This window comes from Oncorhynchus nerka, linkage group LG18, assembly GCF_034236695.1.
Source record: "Oncorhynchus nerka isolate Pitt River linkage group LG18, Oner_Uvic_2.0, whole genome shotgun sequence".
NCBI lineage: Eukaryota > Metazoa > Chordata > Actinopteri > Salmoniformes > Salmonidae > Oncorhynchus > Oncorhynchus nerka.
The window spans coordinates 7,221,360-7,248,849 of record NC_088413.1 but is presented as its reverse complement, the minus strand read 5'-3'; the positions used below and the strand labels follow the sequence as shown (position 1 = coordinate 7,248,849).

The window sequence follows — 27,490 nt, the reverse complement described above, 5'->3', positions numbered from 1 at the left end:
AGAAGAAGATCTTCAAAGGTAAGTGATTTATTTTATCACTAGTTCTGACTTCCGTGATGCCTTTGATTGTTTGGAAAATGTTTCCAATGCTTTTGTACGCGGGTCGGCTGTCCTCAGATAATAATTGCATAGTATGCTTTCGCCGTAACGCCTTTTTGAAATCTGACAAAGCAGCTGGATAAACAAGATGTTAAGCTTTTAAACGATGTAAGACAATTGTATTTTCATGAATGTTTAATATTACAAATTTGTATTTTGAATTTCGTTCTCTGCAATTTCACCGGATGTTGGACAGGTGGGACACTAACGTCCCACCCAGCTCAGAGCTTTTAAAAATTCTATTCGTGTTACAGTACAGTAAAAACTCTGTGTAATTTTTGTATATTCAACAAGTTATTTTTAACATGTACAATTCCGGGAGGGCTACCTCTTAACGGGGCCAACGGGTCGTGACAGCCTTCCTGTTCGCCGGCGAAGAATCGGTCACAGTCTAGGAAGTAAGGCCACGCCATGTCGATGCCCTCGAACACGTGGCCACACCCCTTCCTCACCGCCTCACATGCACTGCGGCATGACTTTAGAAGAAGAAGGGGGAAGAAGAAGAAGGGGGAAGAAGAAGAAGGGGGAGAAGGGGGAGAAAAAGAATAAGAAGAATAAGAAGAAGGGGGAGAAGAAGAAGAATAAGAAGAAGGGGGGAGAAGAAGAAGAATAAGAAGAAGGGGGGAGAAGAAGAAGAAGAAGAAGAAGGGGGAAGAAGAAGGGGGAATATGAGGAGAAGAAGAATACTGTATTAATCCATATGAGATGGACACCCATCCTGTATCCAACCCCTCCAGCACACACACCTTGACTGTTGTGGGGCTGGAACTAAATGTGCTAGCTGGAACACACGTTGACTATTGTGGGGCTGGAACTAAATGTGCTAGCTGGGACAAACCTTGACTGTTGTGGGGCTGGAACTAAATGTGCTAACTGGGACACGCCTTGACTGTTGTGGAGCTGGAACTAAATGTGTTGGCTGGGACACGCCTTGACTGTTGTGGGGCTGGAACTAAATGTGCTAACTGGGACACGCCTTGACGGGGCGGGCTGGAACTAAATGTGCTGACTGGAACACACCTTGACTGTTGTGGAGCTGGAACTAAATGTGCTAGCTGGGACACACCTTGACGGTTGTGGGGCTGGAACTAAATGTGCTAGCTGGGACACGCCTTGACGGGGGTGGGGCTGGAACTAAATGTGCTAGCTGGGACACGCCTTGACGGGCGGGGCTGGAACTAAATGTGCTAGCTGGGACACACCTTGACTGTTGTGGGGCTGGAACTAAATGTGCTAGCTGGGACACGCCTTGACGAGGGTGGGGCTGGAACTAAATTTGCTAGCTGGGACACGCCTTGACGGGTGCGGGGCTGGAACTAAATGTGCTAGCTGGGACACACCTTGACAGGTGCGGGGCTGGGTAGGTCTTGGCAGCGCGGGGCGAGTACGGAGCACCCCAGCAGACGGATGTCGGGGGAACACTCCCCGTTGAGGAGACCGTGGATCACAGAGAGGAGGAGGTACTCAGCTCCAGACTCCACCTCGTGACGAGACTGCTGACCTAGGATGTTAGGGAAGATGGTCCTGGGGAGAGAGGAGATGAGCAATTGATCAATTGGTTGATTGGTCGATCTGACGATCAGTCTCTTGAACAGTCAGTCAGTAGGTCAATCAATCAATCAATTAGTCAGTCAGTCAGTAAATCGGTCTGTCGATCAGTCAGTGAATCAGTCAAGTAGATGAGAACATATTGTAATGTTTTTTTCTCAAACAAAGTGATTCTCTTCCATTTCCATGTGGGAAATATTTTCACCCTAGGGTAAGGGAGGAAACCCCCTATAGGCCCTGGTCAAAAGTACTGCACTATATAGGGAATAGTGTGGCATTTGGGATGCACACTTGGTCTATAGTAAGGGAGGGTAACCTGAAGACTCACCTGGAGTAGTCCAGGTCGTTGCAGTAACCCAGGTTAATCTCTGAACACACGGCTGCTGTGAAGAGAGGAGGGAGGAGGATTAGGGGTAAGAGGAGTAACCCAGGTTAATCTCTGAACACACGGCTGCTGTGAAGAGAGGAGGGAGGAGGATTAGGGGTAAGAGGAGTAACCCAGGTTAATCTCTGAACACACGGCTGCTGTGAAGAGAGGAGGGAGGAGGATTAGGGGTAAGAGGAGTAACCCAGGTTAATCTCTGAACACACGGCTGCTGTGAAGAGAGGAGGGAGGAGGATTAGGGGTAAGAGGAGTAACCCAGGTTAATCTCTGAACACACGGCTGCTGTGAAGAGAGGAGGGAGGAGGATTAGGGGTAAGAAGAGAACACACGGCTGCTGTGAGAGAGGAGGGGGAGGAGGATTAGGGGTAAGAGGAGTAACCCAGGTTAATCTCTGAACACACGGCTGCTGTGAAGAGAGGAGGGAGGAGGATTAGGGTAAGAGGAGTAACCCAGGTTAATCTCTGAACACACGGCTGCTGTGAAGAGAGGAGGGAGGAGGATTAGGGGTAAGAGGAGTAACCCAGGTTAATCTCTGAACACACGGCTGCTGTGAAGAAGAGAGGAGGGAGGAGGATTAGGGGTAAGAGGATTAGGGGTAAGAGGAGTAACAGGTTAATCTCTGAACACACGGCTGCTGTGAAGAGAGGAGGGAGGAGGATTAGGGGTAAGAGGAGTAACCCAGGTTAATCTCTGAACACACGGCTGCTGTGAAGAGAGGAGGGAGGAGGATTAGGGGTAAGAGGAGTAACCCAGGTTAATCTCTGAACACACGGCTGCTGTGAAGAGAGGAGGGAGGAGGATTAGGGGTAAGAGGAGTAACCCAGGTTAATCTCTGAACACACGGCTGCTGTGAAGAGAGGAGGGAGGAGGATTAGGGAAGAGGAGTAACCCAGGTTAATCTCTGAACACACGGCTGCTGTGAAGAGAGGAGAGGGGAGGATTAGGGGTAAGAGGAGTAACCCAGGTTAATCTCTGAACACACGGCTGCTGTGAAGAGAGGAGGGAGGAGGATTAGGGGTAAGAGGAGTAACCCAGGTTAATCTCTGAACACACGGCTGCTGTGAAGAGAGGAGGGAGGAGGATTAGGGGTAAGAGGAGTAACCCAGGTTAATCTCTGAACACACGGCTGCTGTGAAGAGAGGAGGGAGGAGGATTAGGGGTAAGAGGAGTAACCCAGGTTAATCTCTGAACACACGGCTGCTGTGAAGAGAGGAGGGAGGAGGATTAGGGGTAAGAGGAGTAACCCAGGTTAATCTCTGAACACACGGCTGCTGTGAAGAGAGGAGGGAGGAGGATTAGGGGTAAGAGGAGTAACCCAGGTTAATCTCTGAACACACGGCTGCTGTGAAGAGAGGAGGGAGGAGGATTAGGGGTAAGAGGAGTAACCCAGGTTAATCTCTGAACACACGGCTGCTGTGAAGAGAGGAGGGAGGAGGATTAGGGGTAAGAGGAGTAACCCAGGTTAATCTCTGAACACACGGCTGCTGTGAAGAGAGGAGGGAGGAGGATTAGGGGTAAGAGGAGTAACCCAGGTTAATCTCTGAACACACGGCTGCTGTGAAGAGAGAGAGGGAGGAGGATTAGGGGTAAGAGGAGTAACCCAGGTTAATCTCTGAACACACGGCTGCTGTGAAGAGAGGAGGGAGGAGGATTAGGGGTAAGAGGAGTAACCCAGGTTAATCTCTGAACACACGGCTGCTGTGAAGAGAGGAGGGAGGAGGATTAGGGGTAAGAGGAGTAACCCAGGTTAATCTCTGAACACACGGCTGCTGTGAAGAGAGGAGGGAGGAGGATTAGGGGATTAGGGTAAGAGGAGTAACCCAGGTTAATCTCTGAACACACGGCTGCTGTGAAGAGAGGAGGGGGAGGAGGATTAGGGGTAAGAGGAGTAACCCAGGTTAATCTCTGAACACACGGCTGCTGTGAAGAGAGGAGGGAGGAGGATTAGGGGTAAGAGGAGTAACCCAGGTTAATCTCTGAACACACGGCTGCTGTGAAGAGAGGAGGGAGGAGGATTAGGGGTAAGAGGAGTAACCCAGGTTAATCTCTGAACACACGGCTGCTGTGAAGAGAGGAGGGAGGAGGATTAGGGGTAAGAGGAGGAGACAACATTTCGGGAACATTCAGATAAGTTATGAAATAAGTTATGTAGAACAAACATGCCTCTCTGACATGTCGAACTAGGAGTCATGTCGGCTGTAGTCATGGCATTTCTATCTGCATTGTTGGACAATGTTTGGCAACTGAACCTGGTCACACTTTACTGTCTACTTTGTTGATAAAATGATGTTATAGTAAATAAATGATGTTATTATAAAACTGGCCTTCTTTAGACCGGTTGAGTAGCCTAGTGGTTAGAGCGTTGGACTAGTAACCGGAAGGTTGCAAGTTCAAACCCCCGAGCTGACAAGGTACAAATTTGTCGTTCTGCCCCTGAACAGGCAGTTAACCCATTGTTCCTAGGCCATCATTGAAAATAAGAATTTGTTCTTAACTGACTTGCCTAGTAAAATAAAGGTTAAATAAAAATCTGGAGCATTAGTGGGTTCGATTACAGGCTCAAAACGGCCAGAAACCAAGAACTTTCCTCTGAAACTTGTCGGTCTATTCTTGTTCTGAGAAATGAAGGCTATTCAATGCGTGAAATTACCAAGAAACTGAAGATCTCGTACAACGCTGTGTACTACTCCCTTCACAGAACAGAGCAAACTGTCTCTAACCAGAATAGAAAGAGGAGTGTGGGAGGCCCCGGTGCACAACTGAGCAAGAGGACAAGTACATTAGAGTGTCTAGTTTAGGAAACAGACACCTCACAGGTCCTCAACTGTCAGCTTCATTAAATGGTACACGCAAAACACCCGTTTCAACGTCAACAGTGAAGAGGAGACTCCGGGATGCTGGCCTTCTAGGTTAGAGTTCCTCTGTCCAGTCTCAATGTCAACAGTGAAGAGGCGACTCCGGGATGCTGGCCTTCTAGGTTAGAGTTCCTCTGTCCAGTCTCAACGTCAACAGTGAAGAGGCGACTCGGGGATGCTGTCCTTCTAGGCAGAGTTCCTCTGTCCAGTCTCAACGTCAATGAGGCGACTCGGGGATGCTGTCCTTCTAGGCAGAGTTCCTCTGTCCAGTCTCAACGTCAACAGTGAAGAGGCAACTCCGAGATGCTGGCCTTCTAGGCAGAGTTCCTCTGTCCAGTCTCAACGTCAACATCAACAGTGAAGAGGAGACTCCAGGATGCTGGCCTTCTAGGCAGAGTTCCTCTGTCCAGTCTCAACGTCAACAGTGAAGAGGAGACTCCAGGATGCTGGCCTTCTAGGCAGAGTTCCTCTGTCCAGTCTCAACGTCAACAGTGAAGAGGAGACTCCTGGACGCTGGCCTTCTAGGCAGAGTTCCTCTGTCCAGTCTCAACGTCAACAGTGAAGAGGTGACTCCGGGATGCTGGCCTTCTAGGTTAGAGTTCCTCTGTCCAGTCTCAACGTCAACAGTGAAGAGGTGACTCTGGGATGCTGGCCTTCTAGGTTAGAGTTCCTCTGTCCAGTCTCAATGTCAACAGTGAAGAGGCGACTCCGAGATGCTGGCCTTCTAGGCAGAGTTCCTCTGTCCAGTCTCAACGTCAACAGTGAAGAGGCGACTCCGGGATGCTGGCCTTCTAGGCAGAGTTCCTCTGTCCAGTCTCAACGTCAACAGTGAAGAGGAGACTCCGGGATGCTGGCCTTCTAGGCAGAGTTCCTCTGTCCAGTCTCAACGTCAACAGTGAAGAGGCGACTCGGGGATGCTGTCCTTCTAGGCAGAGTTCCTCTGTCCAGTCTCAACGTCAACAGTGAAGAGGTGACTCCGGGATGCTGGCCTTCTAGGCAGAGTTCCTCTGTCCAGTCTCAACGTCAACAGTGAAGAGGTGACTCCGGGATGCTGGCCTTCTAGGCTAGAGTTCCTCTGTCCAGTCTCAACGACAACAGTGAAGAGGTGACTCCGGGATTGGCCTTCTAGGTTAGAGTTCCTCTGTCCAGTCTCAACGTCAACAGTGAAGAGGCGACTCCGGGATGCTGGCCTTCTAGGTTAGAGTTCCTCTGTCCAGTCTCAACGACAACAGTGAAGAGGCGACTCGGGGATGCTGTCCTTCTAGGTTAGAGTTCCTCTGTCCAGTCTCAACGTCAACAGTGAAGAGGCGACTCCGGGATGCTGGCCTTCTAGGCAGAGTTCCTCTGTCCAGTCTCAACGTCAACAGTGAAGAGGCGACTCCGAGATGCTGGCCTTCTAGGTTAGAGTTCCTCTGTCCATTCTCAACGTCAACAGTGAAGAGGTGACTCCGGGATGCTGGCCTTCTAGGCAGAGTTCCTCTGTCCAGTCTCAACGTCAACAGTGAAGAGGTGACTCCGGGATGCTGGCCTTCTAGGTTAGAGTTCCTCTGTCCAGTCTCAACGTCAACAGTGAAGAGGTGACTCCGGGATGCTGGCCTTCTAGGCAGAGTTCCTCTGTCCAGTCTCAACGTCAACAGTGAAGAGGTGACTCCGGGATGCTGGCCTTCTAGGTTAGAGTTCCTCTGTCCAGTCTCAACGTCAACAGTGAAGAGGTGACTCCGGGATGCTGGCCTTCTAGGTTAGAGTTCCTCTGTCCAGTCTCAACGTCAACAGTGAAGAGGAGACTCCGGGATGCTGGCCTTCTAGGTTAGAGTTCCTCTGTCCAGTCTCAACGTCAACAGTGAAGAGGTGACTCCGGGATGCTGGCCTTCTAGGTTAGAGTTCCTCTGTCCAGTCTCAACGTCAACAGTGAAGAGGAGACTCCGGGATGCTGTCCTTCTAGGTTAGAGTTCCTCTGTCCAGTCTCAACGTCAACAGTGAAGAGGTGACTCCGGGATGCTGGCCTTCTAGGTTAGAGTTCCTCTGTCCAGTCTCAACGTCAACAGTGAAGAGGTGACTCCGGGATGCTGTCCTTCTAGGTTAGAGTTCCTCTGTCCAGTCTCAACGTCAACAGTGAAGAGGTGACTCCGGGATGCTGGCCTTCTAGGTTAGAGTTCCTCTGTCCAGTCTCAACGTCAACAGTGAAGAGGCGACTCCGAGATGCTGGCCTTCTAGGCAGAGTTCCTCTGTCCAGTCTCAACGTCAACAGTGAAGAGGAGACTCTGGGATGCTGTCCTTCTAGGTTAGAGTTCCTCTGTCCAGTCTCAACGTCAACAGTGAAGAGGCGACTCGGGGATGCTGTCCTTCTAGGCAGAGTTCCTCTGTCCAGTCTCAACGTCAACAGTGAAGAGGTGACTCCGGGATGCTGGCCTTCTAGGCAGAGTTCCTCTGTCCAGTCTCAACGTCAACAGTGAAGAGGAGACTCCGGGATGCTGGCCTTCTAGGCAGAGTTCCTCTGTCCAGTCTCAACGTCAACAGTGAAGAGGTGACTCCGGGATGCTGGCCTTCTAGGCAGAGTTCCTCTGTCCAGTCTCAACGTCAACAGTGAAGAGGAGACTCTGGGATGCTGTCCTTCTAGGTTAGAGTTCCTCTGTCCAGTCTCAACGTCAACGGTGAAGAGGTGACTCGGGGATGCTGTCCTTCTAGGTTAGAGTTCCTCTGTCCAGTGTCTGTGTTCTTTTGCCCATCGTAATCTTTTCTTTTTTTTGGCCAGTCTGAGATATGGCTTTTTATTGGCCAGTCTGAGATATGGCTTTTTATTGGCCAGTCTGAGATATGGCTTTTTATTGGCCAGTCTGAGATATGGCTTTTTATTTGCAACTCTGCCTAGAATGTATGTTTTTTAAATAATGTTCTCTGAGACTACGGAGGTGTTACAAACCGCATCCTAGTCCCTATGGCCCCTGGGCAGAAGTAGTGCACTATATAGTGAACAGTCTGCCATTTGGGATGCACACAGACATCTATATGCAGGCATCTATGTACAGGCTTGTTCCATCCTGCTACATTTGCATGTAAAGGAATTTGAATCCCCCCTCCTCCCTCTCATTTTGAAAAGAAGGTCGACGACATACGATCCTCGTTTGCTAAGTCAAACGACACCGCTGGTTCTGCTCACACTGCCCTACCCTGTGCTCTGACCTCTTTCTCCCCTCTCTCTCCAGATGAAATCTCGCATCTTGTGACGGCCGGCCGCCCAACAACCTGCCCGCTTGACCCTATCCCCTCCTCTCTTCTCCAGACCATTTCCGGAGACCTTCTCCCTTACCTCACCTCGCTCATCAACTCATCCCTGACCGCTGGCTACGTCCCTTCCGTCTTCAAGAGAGCGAGAGTTGCACCCCTTCTGAAAAAACCTACACTCGATCCCTCCGATGTCAACAACTACAGACCAGTATCCCTTCTTTCTTTTCTCTCCAAAACTCTTGAACGTGCCGTCCTTGGCCAGCTCTCCCGCTATCTCTCTCAGAATTACCTTCTTGATCCATATCAGTCAGGTTTCAAGACTAGTCATTCAACTGAGACTGCTCTTCTCTGTATCACGGAGGCGCTCCGCACTGCTAAAGCTAACTCTCTCTCCTCTGCTCTCATCCTTCTAGACCTATCGGCTGCCTTCGATACTGTGAACCATCAGATCCTCCTCTCCACCCTCTCCGAGTTGGGCATCTCCGGCGCGGCCCACGCTTGGATTGCGTCCTACCTGACAGGTCGCTCCTACCAGGTGGCGTGGCGAGAATCCGTCTCCACACCACGTGCTCTCACCACTGGTGTCCCCCAGGGCTCTGTTCTAGGCCCTCTCCTATTCTCGCTATACACCAAGTCACTTGGCTCTGTCATAACCTCACATGGTCTCTCCTATCATTGCTATGCAGACGACACACAATTAATCTTCTCCTTTCCCCCTTCTGATGACCAGGTGGCGAATCGCATCTCTGCATGTCTGGCAGACATATCAGTGTGGATGACGGATCACCACCTCAAGCTGAACCTCGGCAAGACGGAGCTGCTCTTCCTCCCGGGAAGGACTGCCCGTTCCATGATCTCGCCATCACGGTTGACAACTCCATTGTGTCCTCCTCCCAGAGCGCTAAGAACCTTGGCGTGATCCTGGACAACACCCTGTCGTTCTCAACTAACATCAAGGCGGTGGCCCGTTCCTGTAGGTTCATGCTCTACAACATCCGCAGAGTACGACCCTGCCTCACACAGGAAGCGGTGCAGGTCCTAATCCAGGCACTTGTCATCTCCCGTCTGGATTACTGCAACTCGCTGTTGGCTGGGCTCCCTGCCTGTGCCATTAAACCCCTACAACTCATCCAGAACGCCGCAGCCCGTCTGGTGTTCAACCTTCCCAAGTTCTCTCACGTCACCCCGCTCCTCCGCTCTCTCCACTGGCTTCCAGTTGAAGCTCGCATCCGCTACAAGACCATGGTGCTTGCCTACGGAGCTGTGAGGGGAACGGCACCTCAGTACCTCCAGGCTCTGATCAGGCCCTACACCCAAACAAGGGCACTGCGTTCATCCACCTCTGGCCTGCTCGCCTCCCTACCACTGAGGAAGTACAGTTCCCGCTCAGCCCAGTCAAAACTGTTCGCTGCTCTGGCCCCCCAATGGTGGAACAAACTCCCTCACGACGCCAGGACAGCGGAGTCAATCACCACCTTCCGGAGACACCTGAAACCCCACCTCTTTAAGGAATACCTAGGATAGGATAAAGTAATCCCTCTCCCCCCCCCTTAAAAGATTTAGATGCACTACTGTTCCACTGGATGTCATAAGGTGAATGCACCAATTTGTAAGTCGCTCTGGATAAGAGCGTCTGCTAAATGACTTAAATGTAAATGTTAAATGGTACTGCCAAAAAACAACAAACAGAATACACCGGCAATAAACATAATCTACAGACAATAAACAGAATGTACAGACAGCCAATTAAAATAATATACAGACAACAAGCAGAGTACACAGGCAATAAACAGAATCTACAGATAAACAGAATCTACAGACAAACAGAATCTACAGACAAACAGAATCTACAGACAAACAGAATCTACAGACACACAGAATCTACAGACAAACGGAATCTACAGACAAACGGAATCTACAGACAAACGGAATCTACAGACAAACAGAATCTACAGACAAACAGAATCTACAGACAAACAGAATCTACAGACACACAGAATCTACAGACAAACAGAATCTACAGACAAACAGAATCTACAGACAAACGGAATCTACAGACAAACGGAATCTACAGACAAACGGAATCTACAGACAAACGGAATCTACAGACAAACAGAATCTACAGACAGACAGAACACACAGACAATAAACAGAACACACAGACAATAAACAGAACACACAGACAATAAACAGAACACACAGACAATAAACAGAACACACAGACAATAAACAGAACACACAGACAATAAACAGAACACACAGACAAACAGAACACACAGACAAACAGAACACACAGACAATAAACAGAACACACAGGCAATAAACAGAACACACAGACAATAAACAGAACACACAGACAATAAACAGAACACACAGACAATAAACAGAACACACAGACAATAAACAGAACACACAGACAATAAACAGAACACACAGACAATAAACAGAACACACAGACAATAAACAGAACACACAGACAATAAACAGAACACACAGACAATAAACAGAACACACAGACAATAAACAGAACACACAGACAATAAACAGAACACACAGACAATAAACAGAACACACAGACAATAAACATAATACACAGACAATAAACAGAACACACAGACAAACAGAACACACAGACAATAAACAGAACACACAGACAATAAACATAATACACAGACAATAAACAGAACACACAGACAAACAGAACACACAGACAATAAACATAATACACAGACAATAAACAGAACACACAGACAAACAGAACACACAGACAATAAACATAACACACAGACAATAAACAGAACACACAGACAAACAGAATATACAGACAGACAATAATCAGAATATACAGATATATACAGTTGAAGTCAGGAAGTTTACATACACCTTAGCCAAATACTTTTACACTCAGTTTTCAATTCCTGACATTTAATCAGAGTCACAATTCCCCTTCTTAGGTCAGTTAGGATCACCACATTAATTTAAGAATGTAGAATGTCAGAATAATAGTAGAGAGAATGATTTATTTTAGCTTTATTTCTTTCAATACATTCCCAGTGGGTCAGAAGTTTACATACACTCAATTAGTATTTGGTAGCATTGCCATTAAATTGTTTAACTTGGGTCAAACGTTTCGGGTAGCCTTCCACAAGCTTCCCACAGTTGGGTGAATTTTGGCCAATTCCTCCTGACAGAGCTGGTGTAACTGAGTCAGGTTTGTAAGTCTCCTTGCTCGCACACGCTTTTTCAGTTCTGCCAACACACTTTCTATAGGATTAAGGTCAGGGCTTTGTGATGGCCACTCCAATACCTTGACTTTGTTGTCCTTAAGCCATTTTGCCACAACTTTGGAAGTATGCTTGGGGTCATTGTCCATTTGGAAGATCCATTTGCGACCAAGCTTCAACTTCCTGACTGATGTCTCGAGATGTTAGATCAATATATCCACATAATTTTACTTCTCATGATGCCATCTGTTTGGTGAAGTGCACCAGTCTCTCCTGACGCATAGCACCCCCACAACATGATGCTGTCACCTCCATGCTTCACGGTTGGGATGGTGTTCTTCGGCTTGCAAGCCTGCCCATTTTTCCTCCAAACATAACGATGGACATTATGGCCAAACAGTTATATTTTTGTTTCATCAGACCAGAGGACATTTCTCCAAAAAGTAGGACTTTTGTCCCCATGTGCCGTTGCAAACCGAAGTCTGGCTTTTTTCCTGGCGGTTTTGGAGCAGCGGCTTCTTCCTTGGTGAGCGGCCCTTCAGGTTATGTCGATATAGGACATGTTTTTACTGTGGAAACAGATACTTTTGTAACTGTTTCCTCCAGCATCTTCACAAGGTCCTTTGCTGTTGTTCTGGGATTGATTTGCACTTTTCGCACTGAAGTACGTTCATCTCTAGTAGACAGAACACGTCTCCTTCCTGAGCGGTATGACGGCTGCGTGGTCCCATGGTGTTTATATTTGCGTTCTATTTTTTGTACAGATGAATGTGGTACCTTCAGGCATTTGGAAATTGCTCCCAAGGATGAACCAGACTTGCAGAGGTCTGCAATTGTATTTCTGAGGTCTTGGCTGAATTATTTTGATTTTCCCATGATTTCAAGCAAAGAGGCACTGAGTTTGAAGGTAGGCCTTGGGATACATCCACGGGTACACCTCCAATTGACTCAAAGTATGGGAATTGGCCTATCAGAAGCTTCTAAAGCCATGACATCATTTTGTGAAATTTTCTGTTTAAAGGCTCAGTCAACTTAGTGTATGTAAATGTCTGACCCACTGAAATTGTGATACATTGAATTATAAGTGAAATAGACTGTCTGTAAACAATTGTTGGAAAAATGACTTGTGTCATGCACAAAGTAGGTATCCTAACCGGCTTGCCAAGACTATAGTTTGTTAACAAGAAATATGTGGAGTGGTTGAAAAACGAGTTTTAATGACTCCAACCTCAGTGTATGTAATCTTCCGACTCCAACTGTATATATGATGGGATCCCCTCTGCCTTTTGTCTATGTCGTACATTGTTTTCCTGAGAGGAATATCTCCTACAATTTCCTGAGTACTTTATATTTTGCACATTGGGTTGACCCTGTGGCTTTTTAAAAATAAAGATATATTTTGAGCACAACAGTGCATGTGAACTACCGACTTCAACTGCAGGTATATTGACACAAATCCACATGTGGTATGTACACTATAAACACTAAGATACAGTGTGGTATGTACACTATAAACACTGTCAGATACAGGGTGGTATGTACACTATAAACACTGTCAGATCCAGTGTGGTATGTACACTATAAACACTATCAGATCCAGTGTGGTATGTACACTATAAACACTGTCAGATCCAGTGTGGTATGTACACTATAAACACTGTCAGATACAGTGTGGTATGTACACTATAAACACTGTCAGATACAGTGTGGTATGTACACTATAAACATTGTCAGATCCAGTGTGGTATGTACACTATAAACACTGTCAGATCCAGTGTGGTATGTACACTATAAACACTGTCAGATCCAGTGTGGTATGTACACTATAAACACTGTCAGATCCAGTGTGGTATGTACACTATAAACACTGTCAGATCCAGTGTGGTATGTACACTATAAACACTGTCAGATCCAGTGTGGTATGTACACTATAAACACTGTCAGATCCAGTGTGGTATGTACACTATAAACACTAAGATACAGTGTGGTATGTACACTATAAACACTGTCAGATCCAGTGTGGTATGTACACTATAAACACTGTCAGATCCAGGGTGGTATGTACACTATAAACACTGTCAGATCCAGTGTGGTATGTACACTATAAACACTATCATATCCAGTGTGGTATGTACACTATAAACACTGTCAGATCCAGTGTGGTATGTACACTATAAACACTGTCAGATACAGTGTGGTATGTACACTATAAACACTGTCAGATACAGTGTGGTATGTACACTATAAACACTGTCAGATCCAGTGTGGTATGTACACTATAAACACTGTCAGATCCAGTGTGGTATGTACACTATAAACACTGTCAGATCCACTGTGGTATGTACACTATAAACACTGTCAGATCCAGTGTGGTATGTACACTATAAACACTGTCAGATCCAGTGTGGTATGTACACTATAAACACTGTCAGATCCAGTGTGGTATGTACACTATAAACACTGTCAGATCCAGTGTGGTATGTACACTATAAACACTAAGATACAGTGTGGTATGTACACTATAAACACTGTCAGATCCAGTGTGGTATGTACACTATAAACACTGTCAGATCCAGTGTGGTATGTACACTATAAACACTGTCAGATCCAGTGTGGTATGTACACTATAAACACTGTCAGATCCAGTGTGGTATGTACACTATAAACACTGTCAGATCCAGTGTGGTATGTACACTATAAACACTGTCAGATCCAGTGTGGTATGTACACTATAAACACTGTCATATACAGTGTGGTATGTACACTATAAACACTGTCAGATCCAGTGTGGTATGTACACTATAAACACTGTCAGATCCAGTGTGGTATGTACACTATAAACACTAAGATACAGTGTGGTATGTACACTATAAACACTGTCAGATACAGTGTGGTATGTACACTATAAACACTGTCAGAGCCAGTGTGGTATGTACACTATAAACACTAAGATACAGTGTGGTATGTACACTATAAACACTATTAGATCCAGTGTGGTATGTACACTATAAACACTATTAGATCCAGTGTGGTATGTACACTATAAACACTATTAGATACAGTGTGGTATGTACACTATAAACACTGTCAGATCCAGTGTGGTATGTACACTATAAACACTGTCAGATCCAGTGTGGTATGTACACTATAAACACTAAGATACAGTGTGGTATGTACACTATAAACACTGTCAGATCCAGTGTGGTATGTACACTATAAACACTGTCAGATCCAGTGTGGTATGTACCCTATAAACACTGTCAGATACAGTGTGGTATGTACACTATAAACACTGTCAGATCCAGTGTGGTATGTACACTATAAACACTGTCAGATCCAGTGTGGTATGTACACTATACACACTAAGATACAGTGTGGTATGTACACTATAAACACTGTCAGATCCAGTGTGGTATGTACACTATAAACACTGTCAGATCCAGTGTGGTATGTACACTATAAACACTGTCAGATCCAGTGTGGTATGTACACTATAAACACTGTCAGATCCAGTGTGGTATGTACACTATAAACACTGTCAGATCCAGTGTGGTATGTACACTATAAACACTAAGATACAGTGCACGGCTATACGGTTGACATGGACGATCATACATAAGATATATTTTACAATCCATGTTTACATTTAATTTATTTTCTGATAAGAATAAAATAAGTTGAGTGAAACAACTCACGTTTGACTTCATCTGGACCGTTGTTGCATCTTCCTGCAAAACACAAAACACATCACAATAGAGGTACGTGTAGGAGAACCCCAGATTCTATGTAACCTACTGCAGTGGTTCTCTAACCTCTCCTGGAGAACCCCCAGACTTTATGTAACCTACTGCAGTGGTTCTCTAACCTCTCCTGGAGAACCCCCAGACTCTATGTAACCTACTGCAGTGGTTCTATAACCTCTCCTGGAGAACCCCCAGACTTTATGTAACCTACTGCAGTGGTTCTATAACCTCTCCTGGAGAACCCCCAGACTTTATGTAACCTACTGCAGTGGTTCTATAACCTCTCCTGGAGAACCCCCAGACTGTATGTAGACTACTGCAGTGGTTCTATAACCTCTCCTGGAGAACCCCCAGATTCTATGTAACCTACTGCAGTGGTTCTCTAACCTCTCCTGGAGAACCCCCAGACTCTATGTAACCTACTGCAGTGGTTCTCTAACCTCTCCTGGAGAACCCCCAGACTCTATGTAACCTACTGCAGTGGTTCTCTAACCTCTCCTGGAGAACCACCAGACTCTATGTAACCTACTGCAGTGGTTCTCTAACCTCTCCTGGAGAACCCCCAGACTATGTAACCTACTGCAGTGGTTCTCTAACCTCTCCTGGAGAACCCCCAGACTCTATGTTATCTACTGCAGTGGTTCTCTAACCTCTCCTGGAGAACCCCCAGACTCTATGTAACCTACTGCAGTGGTTCTATAACCTCTCCTGGAGAACCCCCAGACTCTATGTAACCTACTGCAGTGGTTCTATAACCTCTCCTGGAGAACCCCCAGACTGTATGTAGACTACTGCAGTGGTTCTATAACCTCTCCTGGAGAACCCCCAGATTCTATGTAACCTACTGCAGTGGTTCTCTAACCTCTCCTGGAGAACCCCCAGACTCTATGTAACCTACTGCAGTGGTTCTCTAACCTCTCCTGGAGAACCCCCAGACTCTATGTAACCTACTGCAGTGGTTCTCTAACCTCTCCTGGAGAACCACCAGACTCTATGTAACCTACTGCAGTGGTTCTCTAACCTCTCCTGGAGAACCCCCAGACTATGTAACCTACTGCAGTGGTTCTCTAACCTCTCCTGGAGAACCCCCAGACTCTATGTTATCTACTGCAGTGGTTCTCTAACCTCTCCTGGAGAACCCCCAGACTCTATGTAACCTACTGCAGTGGTTCTCTAACCTCTCCTGGAGAACCCCCAGACTTTATATAACCTACTGCAGTGGTTCTCTAACCTCTCCTGGAGAACCCCCAGACTCTATGTTATCTACTGCAGTGGTTCTCTAACCTCTCCTGGAGAACCCCCAGACTCTATGTAACCTACTGCAGTGGTTCTATAACCTCTCCTGGAGAACCCCCAGACTTTATGTAACCTACTGCAGTGGTTCTATAACCTCTCCTGGAGAACCCCCAGACTCTATTTAACCCACTGCAGTGGTTTTATAACCTCTCCTGGAGAACCCCCAGACTCTATGTAACCTACTGCAGTGGTTCCATAACCTCTCCTGGAGAACCCCCAGACTCTATTTAACCCACTGCAGTGGTTCTCTAACCTCTCCTGGAGAACCCCCAGACTTTATATAACCTACTGCAGTGGTTCTCTAACCTCTCCTGGAGAACCCCCAGACTCTATGTTATCTACTGCAGTTGTTCTCTAACCTCTCCTGGAGAACCCCCAGACTCTATGTAACCTACTGCAGTGGTTCTATAACCTCTCCTGGAGAACCCCCAGACTCTATGTAGCCTACTGCAGTGCTTCTCCAACATCTCCTTGAGAACCACCAGACTCTATGTAACCTACTGCAGTGGTTCTATAACCTCTCCTGGAGAACCCCCAGACTCTATTTAACCCACTGCAGTGCTTCTCCAACATCTCCTTGAGAACCACCAGACTCTATGTAACCTACTGCAGTGCTTCTCCAACATCTCCTTGAGAACCCGTAGACTTACCATGTACAGTGGGCTCCAAAATTACTAGAGAGCACCTGACTGGCAATGCACAAACAATACTTAAAAAATATAAAAACAATATAATTATGGAGATAAACTCAAAATACCAGCGTGTGAGAAATGCTGTACTTTATTAATGTTTCAATGGAACCAACCGAAATCATAATGATTTAATACAAAATCAATTTAACCAAAATCAAGGTTCTTGGCACTCATTTACTACTTAGTGCAACCACCTCTGGCAAGGATAACAGCATGGTCTTTTCCTGTAATGTTTGACAAGGTTAAGGAACACATTTTGGAGGGATTTTGGACCACTCCTCTATGCAGATCCTTTCAAGATCCTTCACATTCTTGGGTTTGCGCTTATCAACTGCCCTCTTCCACTCAGCCCACAGATTGTTGATTGGATTGAGGTCTGGTGACTGAGATGGCCATGGCAGAACATAGATTTTTTTTTCACAGAACCATTTCTGTGTGGATCTTGAGGTATGTTTTGGGTCATTGTCTTGTTGGAAAGTCCACATACGGCCAAGTCCCAGCCTTCAGGCAGAGGCAACCAGATTGTCAGCCAAATTGCCTGATACTTGGTGGAATTAATTATGCTATCAATCTTAACCAGTGCCCCTGGACCTCTGGAATTAAAACAGCCCCAAAACATCACTGACCCCCCTCCATATTTCACCGTGGGTATGAGGTGCCTCTCCTGGTATGCATCTCTGTTTCGACACCAAACATGCCGATGTTCTATCTAACCAAAACGTTCAATTTTGGTCTCATCTGACCATAGCACCTTCTTCCAGTCATAATTTAAATGACGTTCGGCAAACTCCAAGCGTTTGCGTCTGTGTCTTGGGGTCAGAAAGGGCTTTCTTCTGGCAACCCTTCCAAAGAGCCTGTGGTTGTGGAGGTGGTGTCTGATGGTGCTTTCTTCTGGCAACCCTTCCAAAGAGCCTGTGGTTGTGGAGGTGGTGTCTGATGGTGCTCTCTTCTGGCAACCCTTCCAAAGAGCCTGTGGTTGTGGAGGTGGAGTCTGATGGTGCTTTCTTCTGGCAACCCTTCCAAAGAGCCTGTGGTTGTGGAGGTGGCGTCTGATGGTGCTTTTTCAAACCTGGTGACCTCAAGACGCCACCAAGGCCTGCAATTCTTTCACAGTGATTCTTGGGGATTTTGTTGCTTCTCTCGCCATCCTCCTCCCTCTCCTGGGGGGCAAAATGCATTTGCGTCGTCTACCCCTGAGGTTTTCAACTGTTCTATATCTTTAGATTGTTTTTATAATTGCCCTGACAGTGCTCAGTGGTATATTCAATCGTTTGTGGGTCTTCTTGATCTTCTCAGTATATGTACACCTGTTCTGAAAAGCCCCAGAGTCTGCAACACCACTAAAGCAAGGGGCACCACTAAAGCAAGGGGCACCATGAAGACCAAGGAGCTCTCCAAACAGGCCAGGGACAAAGTTTTGGAGAAGTACAGATCAGGGTTGGGTTATAAAAAAATATCAGAAACTCTGAACATCCCACGAGCACCATTAAATCTATTATTATTATTATTATTATTTAAATGGCACCATAACAAGCCTGCCAAGAGAACCTGCCCAAAACTCATGGACCAAGAAATTAGGGCATTAAATCAGGGAAGCAACAAAGAGACCAAAGATAATCCTGAAGGATCTGCAAAGCTCCACATCAGAGATTGTAGTACAGTGCCTTGCGAAAGTTTTCAGCCCCCTTGAACTTTGCGACCTTTTGCCACATTTCAGGCTTCAAACATAAAGATATAAAACTGTATTTTTTTGTGAAGAATCAACAACAAGTGGGACACAATCATGAAGTGGAACGACAGTTATTGGATATTTCAAACTTTTTTAACAAATCAAAAACTGAAAAATTGGGCGTGCAAAATTATTCAGCCCCTTTACTTTCAGTGCAGCAAACTCTCTCCAGAAGTTCAGTGAGGATCTCTGAATGATCCAATGTTGACCTAAATGACTAATGATGATAAATACAATCCACCTGTGTGTAATCAAGTCTCCGTATAAATGCACCTGCACTGCGATAGTCTCAGAGGTCCGTTAAAAGCGCAGAGAGCATCATGAAGAACAAGGAACACACCAGGCAGGTCCGAGATACTGTTGTGAATAAGTTTAAAGCCGGATTTGGATACAAAAATATTTCCCAAGCTTTAAACATCCCAAGGAGCACTGTGCAAGCGATAATATTGAAATGGAAGGAGTATCAGACCACTGGAAATCTACCAAGACTTGGCCGTCCCTCTAAACTTTCAGCTCATACAAGGAGAAGACTGATCAGAGATGCAGCCAAGAGGCCCATGATCACTCTGGATGAACTGCAGAGATCTACAGCTGAGGTGGGAGACTGTCCATAGGACAACAATCAGTCGTATATTGCACAAATCTGGCCTTTAAGGAAGATGGGCAAGAAGAAAGCCATTTCTTAAAGACATCCATAAAAAGTGTCGTTTAAAGTTTGCCACAAGCCACCTGGGAGACACACCAAACATGTGGAAGAAGGTGCTCTGGTCAGATGAAACCAAAATTGAACTTTTTGGCAACAATGCAAAACGTTATGTTTGGCGTAAAAGCAACACAGCCCATCACCCTGGACACACCATCCCCACTGTCAAACATGGTGGTGGCAGCATCATGGTTTGGGCCTGCTTTTCTTCAGCAGGGACAGGGAAGATGGTTAAAATTGATGGGAAGATGGATGGAGCCAAATACAGGACCATTCTGGAAGAAAACCTGATGGAGTCTGCAAAAGACCTGAGACTGGGACGGAGATTTGTCTTCCAACAAGACAATGATCCAAAACATAAAGCAAAATCTACAATGGAATGGTTCAAAAATAAACATATCCAGGTGTTAGAATGGCCAAGTCAAAGTCCAGACCTGAATCCAATCGAGAATCTGTGGAAAGAACTGAAAACTGCTGTTCACAAATGCTCTCCATCCAACCTCACTGAGCTCGAGCTGTTTTGCAAGGAGGACTGGGAAACAATTTCAGTCTCTCGATGTGCAAAACTGATAGAGACATACCCCAAGTGACTTACAGCTGTAATCGCAGCAAAAGGTGGCGCTACAAAGTATTAGCTTAAGGGGGCTGAATAATTTTGCACGCCCAATTTTCAGTTTTTGATTTGTTAAAAAAGTTTCAAATATCCAATAAATGTCGTTCCACTTCATGATTGTGTCCTACTTGTTGATTCTTCACAAAAAAATACAGTTTTATATCTTTATGTTTGCCTGAAATGTGGCAAAAGGTCGCAAAGTTCAAGGGGGCCGAATACTTTCGCAAGGCACTGTATCTGTCCATGGGACCACTTTAAGCTGTACACTACACAAAGCTGGGCTTTACAGAAGAGTGGTCAGAAAAAAGCCATTGCTTAAAGAAAAAAATTAGCAAAGACGTTTGGTGTTCACCAAAAGGCATGTGGGAGATTCCCCAAACATATGGAAGAAGGTACTCTGGTCAGATGAGACTAAAATTGACCTATTTGGCCATCTAAGAAAACACTACGTCTGGCGCAAACCCAACACCTCTCATCACCCTGAGAATACCATCCCCACAGTGAAGCATGGTGGTGGCAGCAGCATCATGCTGTGGGGATGTTTTTCATCTGCAGGGACTGGGAAACTGGTCAGAATTGAATGAATGATGGATGGCGCTAAATCCAAGGAAATTCTTGACGGAAACCTGTTTCAGTCTTCCAGAGATTTGAGACCGGGAAGGAGGTTCACCTTCCAGCAGGACAATGACCCTAAGCATACTACTAAATCAACTCTCTAGTGGTTTAAGGGGAAACATTTAAATGTCTTGGAATGGCCTAGTCAAAGCCCAGACCTCAATCCAATTGAGAAACTGTGATATGTGTTAAAGATTGCTGTGCACCAGCGAAACCCATCCAACTTGAAGGAGCTGGAGCAGTTTTGCCTTGAAGAATGGGCAAAGATCCCAGTGGCTAGATGTGCCAAGCTTATAGAGACAGACCCCAAGAGACTTGCAGCAGTAATTGCTGCAAAACGTGGCTCTACAAAGTACTGACTTTGGGAGGGTGAATAGTTATGCACGCTAAATTTCTTTTTTTTTGTCTTATTTCTTGTTTGTTTCCCAATAAGAAAAAGGATGTTGCATCTTCAAAGCGGTAGGCATGTTGTGTAAATCAAATGATACAAATCCCCCTAAAAAAACACATTTTAATTCCAGGTTGTAAAGGCAACAAAATAGGAAAAATGCCAAGGGTGTGACTACTTTCGCAAGCCACTGTAGAACGTCAGACACCAACACAGACGAAGAACCAACATCTGTGATGACATTTACTTTGACATTTTTTTCTAAAATTATATTGCACTTGTAAACGGATACTGTGGTTTGGACTTAAAATACTATTAACCTGACTTGAAATACTAGTAACCTGACATGAAATACCATTAACCTGACTTGAAATACCAGTAACCTGACTTGAAATACCAGTAACCTGACTTGAAATACCAGTAACCTGACTTGAAATACCAGTAACCTGACTTGAAATACCAGTAACCTGACTTGAAATACCAGTAACCTGACTTGAAATACCAGTAACCTGACTTGAAATACCAGTAACCTGACTTGAAATACCAGTAACCTGACTTGAAATACCAGTAACCTGACTTGAAATACCAGTAACCTGACTTGAAATACTAGTTACCTGACTTGAAATACCAGTAACCTGACTTGAAATACCAGTAACCTGACTTGCAATACCAGTAACCTGACTTGAAATACCAGTAACCTGACTTGCAATAGCAGTAACCTGACTTGCAATACCAGTAACCTGACTTGAAATACCAGTAACCTGACTTGAAATACCAGTAACCTGACTTGCAATACTAGTTACCTGACTTGAAATACTAGTAACCTGACTTGAAATACTATTAACCTGACTTGAAATACCAGCAACCTGAATTGAAATACTAGTAACCTGACTTGAAATACTATTAACCTGACTTGAAATCTCTATTAACCTGACTTGAAATACCAGTAACCTGACTTGAAATACCAGTAACCTGACTTGAAATACCAGTAACCTGACTTGAAATACCAGTAACCTGACCTTAAATACTCATACCGAGTTGAGTTTTGAGTAAATGTTATATTTTTAAAGGGACAGTGCACCTTAACGTTTCTATACAGAATCCTAAAGCCTGAAACCCCAAGCAGCCATGCAGACGTAGAAGCACTGAGTAGCTAATCTGGATGGACACGCTAAAGCGGTACGCTTTTATAAAATCACATGGGGGGGAAAAAAAAGAAAAAGAAAAGACAATCGTCTCAGAAAAAGACCTCGTAACTTACTTCCATAGCTCCATGATGCGTAACCAGCCATGAGGATGATGAATGAATACAAGTGGTACTTTACCCCAATTGTGGTCTCCAGGCTGGCAGAACCGTTGAGGGGCACAGCAGCATATCGACAGGACACTGAAGAGGGTGACAACGGTTAAGTACGTCTTATATTCCGTTGCGTCCATAGTGATGTGGCAGGCTTGGTACGGAGTGGAGCAGGTCTGCACTCTGTAATTACACTACACTACCTCCCACAGATTCAATTCCTCGGTCTCTCTCTCCTACCTCCCACAGATTCAATTCCTCTGTCTCTCTCTCCTACCTCCCACAGATTCAATTCCTCAGTCTCTCTCTCCTATCCACAGATGAAAAAGTTCTCTCTAGTCTACCTTCCACAGATGAAAATGGTTTTTTTTCTCTCTCTGTCTCTCTCTCTCCCCCCCCTCTCTCTCTGTCTCTCTCTCCTACCTCACAGTTGAACACTTATTCTTCTTTCTCTCTCTTCCCCCTCTCTCTGTCTCTCACTCCACCTCTCTGTCTCTCTCTCTCTCCTACCCCACAGTTGAAAAACGTTTTCTCCTCTCCCTGAACCCCCACAGCCAGGAAAATCAGGAGAATACTCTTCCAGTAGATCATATTACAGAAGACATCCAGGGTGTGTGTGTGTGTGTGTGTGGTGTGTGTGTGTTGGCGGGAAGACAAAAGAGGAACATGTCCTACCGTGTGTGTTGAACGGGTGGATTAAATGTAAAGACCTCTTGGTTTATAGTTTGTGACGTCAGAGAGAAGAGTCTCTTATTACTGGAAGCTGTCTGAGGAATTTCAGGTCTGTGTGTGTGTGTGTGTGTGTGCATGGTGTGTGCGTGCATGGTGTGTGCGTGTGTCTCAAGAGTCTTGGCAGTGTATTTAGTCCCAGAGAGGTTGTCCAGGAGACAGCGGAACATAAAATGGAAAGCCACAATGACAGTCTGTCCCTGCATCCCCCAATGACAGTACCAGCCAGGTTAAATAAAATATTAAATAAAAACAAACTTTTAGCCTCTTCATTTTCATGTTACTTACAACCTCATGCTAATCGCATTAGCCTACGTTAGCTCAACCTCACGCTAATCGCATTAGCCTAAGTTAGCTCAACCTCACGCTAATCGCATTAGCCTACGTTAGCTCAACCTCATGCTAATCGCATTAGCCTACGTTAGCTCAACCTCATGCTAATCGCATTAGCCTACGTTAGCTCAACCTCATGCTAATCGCATTAGCCTACGTTAGCTCAACCTCATGCTAATCGCATTAGCCTACGTTAGCTCAACCTCATGTTAATCGCATTAGCCTACGTTAGCTCAACCTCATGCTAATCTCATTAGCCTACGTTAGCTCAACCTCATGCTAATCGCATTAGCCTACGTTAGCTCAACCTCATGCTAATCGCATTAGCCTACGTTAGCTCAACCTCATGCTAATCGCATTAGCCTACGTTAGCTCAACCTCATGCTAATCGCATTAGCCTACGTTAGCTCAAACGTCCCGAAGAAGTTTTAAACACTCTGTATTTAATGACTAAACCTTAAATCTATGTTTACTTTCACTTCACACATAAATGTTTATCCTCCCTCCCCCATCTGAAACGTTTGACTCTGAAGTGGAACTGTGATACCTTGTTGGTCTAATAAAGTGCACTACTTTAGACCACAGGGCCCATAGGGAATAGGGTGCACTACTTTGACCATGGCCCATAGGGAATAGGGTGCACTACTTTAGACCACAGGGCCCATAGGGAATAGGGTGCACTACTTTAGACCACAGGGCCCATAGGGAATAGGGTGCACTACTTTAGACCACAGGGCCCATAGGGAATAGGGTGCACTACTTTAGACCACAGGGCCCATAGGGAATAGGGTGCACTACTTAGACCACAGACCCCATAGAGAATATGATGCACTACTTTAGACCACAGGGCCCATAGGGAATAGGGTGCACTACTTTAGACCACAGGCCCCATAGAGAATATGATGCACTACTTTAGACCACAGGGCCCATAGGGAATAGGGTGCACTACTTTAGACCACAGGCCCCATAGATAATATGATGCACTACTTTAGACCACAGGGCCCATAGGGAAAAGGGTGCACTACTTTAGACCACAAGGCCCATAGGGAAAAGGGTGCACTTCTTTAGACCACAAGGCCCATAGGGAATAGGGTGCACTACTTTAGACCACAAGGCCCATAGGGAATAGGGTGCACTACTTTAGACCACAGGGCCCATAGAGAATAGGGTTTAGTGTTCCATTTGGGATGCAGCAGCATTAGTCGTCACAAAATAACATTTAATTATCTGACATTTTTACAGTTAAAAAATAACTTACTGAAACAATTTTAGAATCATGTCTTTAAAGTTCACTTTGACTTCAAACACACAAACTCACTGTCAATACAACTCAATGTAAAACTAGTGTCCATTGAAAACAGCTCTGAAGACCCTCTGTAAAACAGGCTAGTGAAAACATCTCTGAAGACCCTCTATATAACAGGCTAGTGAAAACATCTCCGAAGACCCTCTATATAACAGGCTAGTGAAAACATCTCCGAAGACCCTCTATATAACAGGCTAGTGAAAACATCTCTGAAGACCCTCTATATAACAGGCTAGTGAAAACATCTCCGAAGACCCTCTATATAACAGGCTAGTGAAAACATCTCCGAAGACCCTCTATATAACAGGCTAGTGAAAACATCTCTGAAGACCCTCTATATAAAACAGGCTAGTGAAAACATCTCTGAAGACCCTCTAAAACAGGCTAGTGAAAACATCTCTGAAGACCCTCTATATAACAGGCTAGTGAAAACATCTCTGAACACCCTCTATATAACAGGCTAGTGAAAACATCTCTGAAGACCCTCTATATAACAGGCTAGTGAAAACATCTCTGAAGACCCTCTATATAACAGGCTAGTGAAAACATCTCTGAAGACCCTCTATATAACAGGCTAGTGAAAACATCTCTGAAGACCCTCTGTAAAACAGGCTAGTGAAAACATCTCTGAAGACCCTCTATATAACAGGCTAGTGAAAACATCTCTGAAGACCCTCTATATAACAGGCTAGTGAAAACATCTCTGAAGACCCTCTATATAACAGGCTAGTGAAAACATCTCTGAAGACCCTCTATATAACAGGCTAGTGAAAACATCTCTGAAGACCCTCTATATAACAGGCTAGTGAAAACATCTCTGAAGACCCTCTATATAACAGGCTAGTGAAAACATCTCTGAAGACCCTCTGTAAAACAGGCTAGTGAAAACATCTCTGAAGACCCTCTATATAACAGGCTAGTGAAAACATCTCTGAACACCCTCTATATAACAGGCTAGTGAAAACATCTCTGAACACCCTCTATATAACAGGCTAGTGAAAACATCTCTGAAGACCCTCTATATAACAGGCTAGTGAAAACATCTCTGAAGACCCTCTATATAACAGGCTAGTGAAAACATCTCTGAAGACCCTCTATATAACAGGCTAGTGAAAACATCTCTGAAGACCCTCTATATAACAGGCTAGTGAAAACATCTCTGAAGACCCTCTATATAACAGGCTAGTGAAAACATCTCTGAAGACCCTCTATATAACAGGCTAGTGAAAACATCTCTGAACACCCTCTATATAACAGGCTACTGAAAACATCTCTGAAACCATCTATAAAACAGGCTAGTGAAAACATCTCTGAAGACCCTCTATAAAACAGGCTAGTGAAAACAGCTCTGAAGACCCTCTATAAAACAGGCTAGTAAAAACAGAGCCATTGTTGCCAGGAATGTGAGGTATGTTACTCAGCCTTCTGAGGTATGGAGGGATACCTTAAGGACACACACACACACACCGAGCACACTCACCGAGCACACTCACCGAACACACTCACCGAACACACACACACACCGAGAACACACACACACATATACGCACAAAGACACACACAACACTCACACATTCACACACAACACTCACACATACACACAATCAGAACACACACAAAAAACACAACACACTCACGTGCGTGCACACACACACACACACTCCGAGTTGGTACGCACAATTCCTCCACCGCGGGGGAAAACACAAGGGACTTCAGACTGTAGAAACAGGGTCAGACTGTAGAAACAGGCTCAGACTGTAGAAACGGCCTAACGGCCTCAGACTGTAGAAACGGCCTCAGACTGTAGAAACGGCCTCAGACTGTAGAAACAGGGTCAGACTGTAGAAACAGGGTCAGACTGTAGAAACAGGGTCAGACTGTAGAAACAGGGTCAGACTGTAGAAACAGGCTCAGACTGTAGAAACAGCCTCAGACTGTAGAAACAGCCTCAGACTGTAGAAACAGCCTCAGACTGTAGAAACAGGGTCAGACTGTAGAAACAGGGTCAGACTGTAGAAACAGCCTCCATGTCGCTTTATGAGAGCCTTACACTACTACTGGGTTACAATTGGACTGTAAGGCTGGTATGAATGTCCTGCTTAATGTAGTGTAAGGCTGGTATGAATGTCCTGCTTAATGTAGTGTAGGCTGGTATGAACGTCCTGCTTAATGTAGTGTAAGGCTGGTATGAATGTCCTGCTTAATGTAGTGTAAGGCCTGCTTAATGTAGAATGTCCTGTTAATGTAGTGTAAGGCATGAATGTCCTGCTTAATGTAGTGTAAGGCTGGTATGAACGTCCTGCTTAATGTAGTGTAGGCTGGTATGAATGTCCTGCTTAATGTAGTGTAAGGCTGGTATGAACGTCCTGCTTAATGTAGTGTAAGGCTGGTATGAATGTCCTGGTAGTGTAAGGCTGGTAATGTCCTGCTTAATGTAGTGTAAGGCTGGTATGAATGTCCTGCTTAATGTAGTGTACTGGTATGAATGTCCTGCTTAATGTAATGCTTAATGTAGTGTAAGGCTGGTATGAATGTCCTGCTTAATGTAGTGTAAGGCTGGTATGAATGTCCTGCTGTAGTAAGGCTGGTATGAATGAATGTCCTATGAATGTCCTTAATGTAGTGTAAGGCTGGTATGAATGTCCTGCTTAATGTAGTGTAAGGCTGGTATGAATGTCCTGCTTAATGTAGTGTAAGGCTGGTATGAATG

The 27,490-nt window shown here is 45.3% G+C and overlaps 1 protein-coding gene across 1 annotated transcript in view; it reads right to left on the bottom strand.

Moving 5' to 3' along the window:
- LOC135561734 (carboxypeptidase Z-like) overlaps window positions 1-23,059 on the bottom strand; it is a 59,115-nt gene extending 36,056 nt beyond the window's left edge. The window contains exons 1-5 of the mRNA XM_065003479.1: window positions 22,441-23,059; window positions 15,032-15,064; window positions 1,976-2,030; window positions 1,440-1,623; window positions 428-575 (exon numbers count right to left, since the gene is read on the bottom strand). Of these exons, the coding sequence (XP_064859551.1) occupies window positions 428-575; window positions 1,440-1,623; window positions 1,976-2,030; window positions 15,032-15,064; window positions 22,441-22,552 (532 nt within the window). The 5' untranslated portion in view covers window positions 22,553-23,059. The remainder of the gene's footprint in view (window positions 1-427; window positions 576-1,439; window positions 1,624-1,975; window positions 2,031-15,031; window positions 15,065-22,440) is intronic.
- Window positions 23,060-27,490: the final 4,431 nt, after the last annotated feature.